This window comes from Haematobia irritans, chromosome 3, assembly GCF_050003625.1.
Source record: "Haematobia irritans isolate KBUSLIRL chromosome 3, ASM5000362v1, whole genome shotgun sequence".
Taxonomy (NCBI): Eukaryota; Metazoa; Arthropoda; class Insecta; order Diptera; family Muscidae; genus Haematobia; species Haematobia irritans.
In genome coordinates this window covers 228106814-228110627 of record NC_134399.1, presented here as the reverse complement: position 1 = coordinate 228110627, position 3814 = coordinate 228106814, and the positions used below count along the sequence as shown (strand labels likewise).

The 3814-nt window shown below is 34.8% G+C and overlaps 1 protein-coding gene across 1 annotated transcript; it reads right to left on the bottom strand.

The window, feature by feature from the left end:
* Positions 1-477: 477 nt before the first annotated feature.
* LOC142230260 (uncharacterized) lies at positions 478-1519 on the bottom strand. Its single transcript, XM_075300913.1, has 3 exons — positions 1105-1519; positions 743-1049; positions 478-680 (listed from the first exon to the last, which is right to left on the bottom strand). Exons 1-3 carry the CDS (start codon positions 1360-1362, stop codon positions 538-540), a joined length of 708 nt encoding a protein of 235 aa, XP_075157028.1. The 5' UTR covers positions 1363-1519; the 3' UTR covers positions 478-537.
* Positions 1520-3814: the final 2295 nt, after the last annotated feature.

Genomic DNA, 3814 nt, shown 5'->3' with positions numbered 1-3814 from the left:
ATAGTTTGAGTTTTAGGCCAATTTAAATTGTTCTATCATATAAATTCATTTAAATCTAGTGACCGTCATATTTGTTGAAATACAAATGTGATGGGCAAACAACGTCCTTATGTTACATACAAATTTCCAACTCAATTGGAAATGTCTTTCTGTATACATAAAAGTCACCAAACACTGAAGGCATCCACGTGGGCCAAGTTGTAAGTGTATATGGTCGTATGGGATATATGCACGTGTACTGTCCTATTCAAATATTTCTTTGTATAAACTTTTAACTTTCCAATTGAATTTTCCCAAAAAAAAGACATAAACACGTGCATACATATCCAATAAGAAAAGTTAACTTTTTCCTACTAAAATTGAATTTGATTTTTTTCCATTCAATGGAATAGCAAACTTTACAAAAAAAGATAATAGAAGGAAAGGCCAAAGCGTCCATACTTAAACCTAAAGTCTAGAATATATAAAAAATGGAAATTTCCAATTTCCAATTCCAAATTAAACGAACTTGCTTTTTATTGTGAAAAAATCTCCGCTCTAAAAGAAATCAAAAATTTCACTGTCCGGTTGGATGAAAGGAAAATCACTGTTATCTCCAAATGTCCACCATTGCCTCAAAATGTTGTGAATCATTAATATTCGAGTAGTTATATATTCAGAAAAATGGAAAAACAGAGCACCTAGAAATGGTTAACAGGGAGAATAAAAGGACAGGAGCAGTAACTAGGATTGCATATCTTACTTGATGTTAGTAAAGCATATGAGGCTACTAGGATTTCGCTGATGCTCAAAGTTTCCTCTGGACTGTTATTGATTGTTTCCATACAAAGAAATACCTGATGCAGTATTACCTGGCCAAGTGGTAGTAGGGAAGCACCAAAAATGATTTGCTTCGAAATTGAACCAAAACATTTGGTGAAAAAATTATTAAGCATTTGCCGGAAACTTTGCTTTTGCAAGGGTAATATGAAGGGAGCATTACAAATTTCACAATGGGTATTACGACGGTGCAGGATCCATCTCTTAAGACATTGCAAATGTATGGAACCCTGTACAATTTCAATTAAAAGAAATTTTAATTAGCACCTAGAATTATGTGCTTACCACAGTCCCTTTGCAAAGACAAGGACTCTGTAATAACAGAAAGTCACTACGATTCCATCGGCAAATTCTGCATAGATTCCCCATTCCATCCATTGATCCTAATTTTGACATTGAATTTTGACTTCCCATTGTACTCTGTTGGTCTGATGCGGCTGGTATTGGAATGATGGCATTTGAATCACTAGTCACAGCTACACTATTAAATAGCCGAACGGCACTAGCCTCGGAAAGGGTTTGAGTCTCTTGAGTGCTGTTCATTGCTTTACAGCCTTTGACACAGATGATTCCGAGGATATCCTCATAAATTTCTTTAAAATGATTTCTCAAAGGAATACATTAGATTTCGAAAAAATAAAAAACAAAAGTTATGCCATTTGAATATTATGGATTTATTTTAATTGTTTTGATGGGAATCTCCAAGAATTCTAAAACTATCATACAATGCCTCGATTACACATAAGTGGTTTAAGATTTTTATAAAAAATAATAAAAGCGTTTTAAAATTGATATTACATGCAGAGGAGCAATATGATCACCTCCTAGAGTAAAATTTTATTTTTGGATGAATAAAAGGGAGCATTTTTGTTGTTTTGTCGCCAAACATAAAATGGTTGTCGAAATCAGTTACATAAGTTCCGAGAAAATAGCATGTTTGCGACAAACATGTTACATGTTCACCATGCAAAAATAACATTTTGCTCTAAGAGGTGATCATATTCCATCTCTGGGTTATGCAGTCATGTATACACTTTTGCATGCGTTTGAACCAATTGTCGAAGCACTTTTGCCACTCTGATTGTGGCATCTCCAAGACATGGCCTACCTTTTTATCTTTTACTAACGGGAACAAAAAGAAGTCATTCGGTGTCTCGTCAGGACTATAGCCCGGATGATCCATCACAACGATGTTTTGAATGCTCAATAATGCATGTTATTGGACCGGTATGTGAAAGCTCGCATCATCGTGGTTTTCCTGATGGAAAACTACTTGATGATCTTGCACTCGTAGTAAGTTAATCCACATCGAAAATTTAAAAAAAAATAAAAGCACGAAAATGTTCACGATTTCAGTGATTGATAGCTTATGTTGATGGGGTTCTAATTTGTACAAGAACCCAACAAAAAAAGTGCTTACAAAAAAGTAGTTTGGATCCCCAACTTGTGATCCGGAAGTAGTGCAAACTTGGATCATCTCCAATAAATTTTACATGGGCTTGTCATAGAACGGAAGTACTCCATTTCTGGATCCTTTGCATTGCTTTAGAAGTTGTGCCTTGGAAGTTCATTTAGATGAAGAAATTTTAAAAACTAAAAAGCAAAAATTTTTTTCCAATTTCACTTTTTATTTTTATTGTTGAAAATGAATTTGTAATATTTATACTTGTTTTCTATTCGTCTAGTAGTCTTTGCATTTCTGTATTTTGTATGTGATACGTAGAGAATTTTTTCATTAAAAATTTCATTTTCAAACTCGTTCGCATCGTTTGTTTTATTCTATCACTTCCACTTTTTATCATTTCTCAGTAATTTTTGTTGCACTTTTATTTTATTATTATTTAATTTTTACAAATTGAAAAACTTCTTCGCTTCCACCGGGGGTTTAACCTGGGTCTGTGGGCACGCATTAGCATACTTAACCATAAACACCATTGAACGTGATGCATCAAAACGTCTATTCAAATGTTTGTGACATTAACCTAATATGACACCACGGCATGACTACTTCCTGAGATGTTCTTTATTATTATGAATGAAAAAATAAAGACCGCTGGTTTAACTCCTACCAGCGGAATTTTTTTTATTAAATATTTTTCTAAAAAAAAAATATATTTTTTTGCATATATTTTTGAATTAATATATATTTTCCATTAAAAATCAACAACAATTAATAAATTTCGTAATTTGCAAAACCTTCTCAAAATAACTTCCATGGAAGTGAAAAAGTCAAACGGCACAGATTCAAATCCCAGCGGGGATGATTTTTTTATTTTTATACCCTCCACCATAGGATGGGGGTATATTAACTTTGCCATTACGTTTGTAACACATCGAAATATTGCTCTAAGACCCCATAAAGTATATATATTCTGGGTCGTGGTGAAATTCTGAGTCGATCTGAGCATGTCCGTCCGTCCGCCCATCCGTCTGTTGAAATCACGCTAACTTCCGAACGAAGCAAGCTATCGACTTGAAACTTGGCACAAGTAGTTGTTATTGATGTAGGTCGGATGGTATTGCAAATGGGCCATATCGGTCCACTTTTATGTATAGCCCCCATATAAACGGACCCCCAAATTTGGCTTGCGAATAATCTAAGAGAAGCAAATTTCATCCGATCCAGCTGAAATTTGGTACATGGTGTTGATATATGGTCTCTAACAACCATGTAAAAATTGGTCCACATCTGCCCATAATTATATATAGCCCTTGCGAATCCTCTAGGCTTGCGAATCCTCTAGGCTTGCGAATCCTCTAAGAGAAGCAAATTTCATCCGATCCGGCTGAAATTTTGTACATGGTGTTGATATATGGTTTCTAACAACCATGCAAAAATTGGTCCATATCGGTCCATAATTATATATAGCCCCCATATAAACCGATCCCCCGATTTGGCTTGCCGAGCCTCTAAGAGAAGCAAATTTCATCCGATCCGGCTGAAATTTGGTACATGATGTTGGTATATGGTCTATAACAACCATGCAAAAATTGG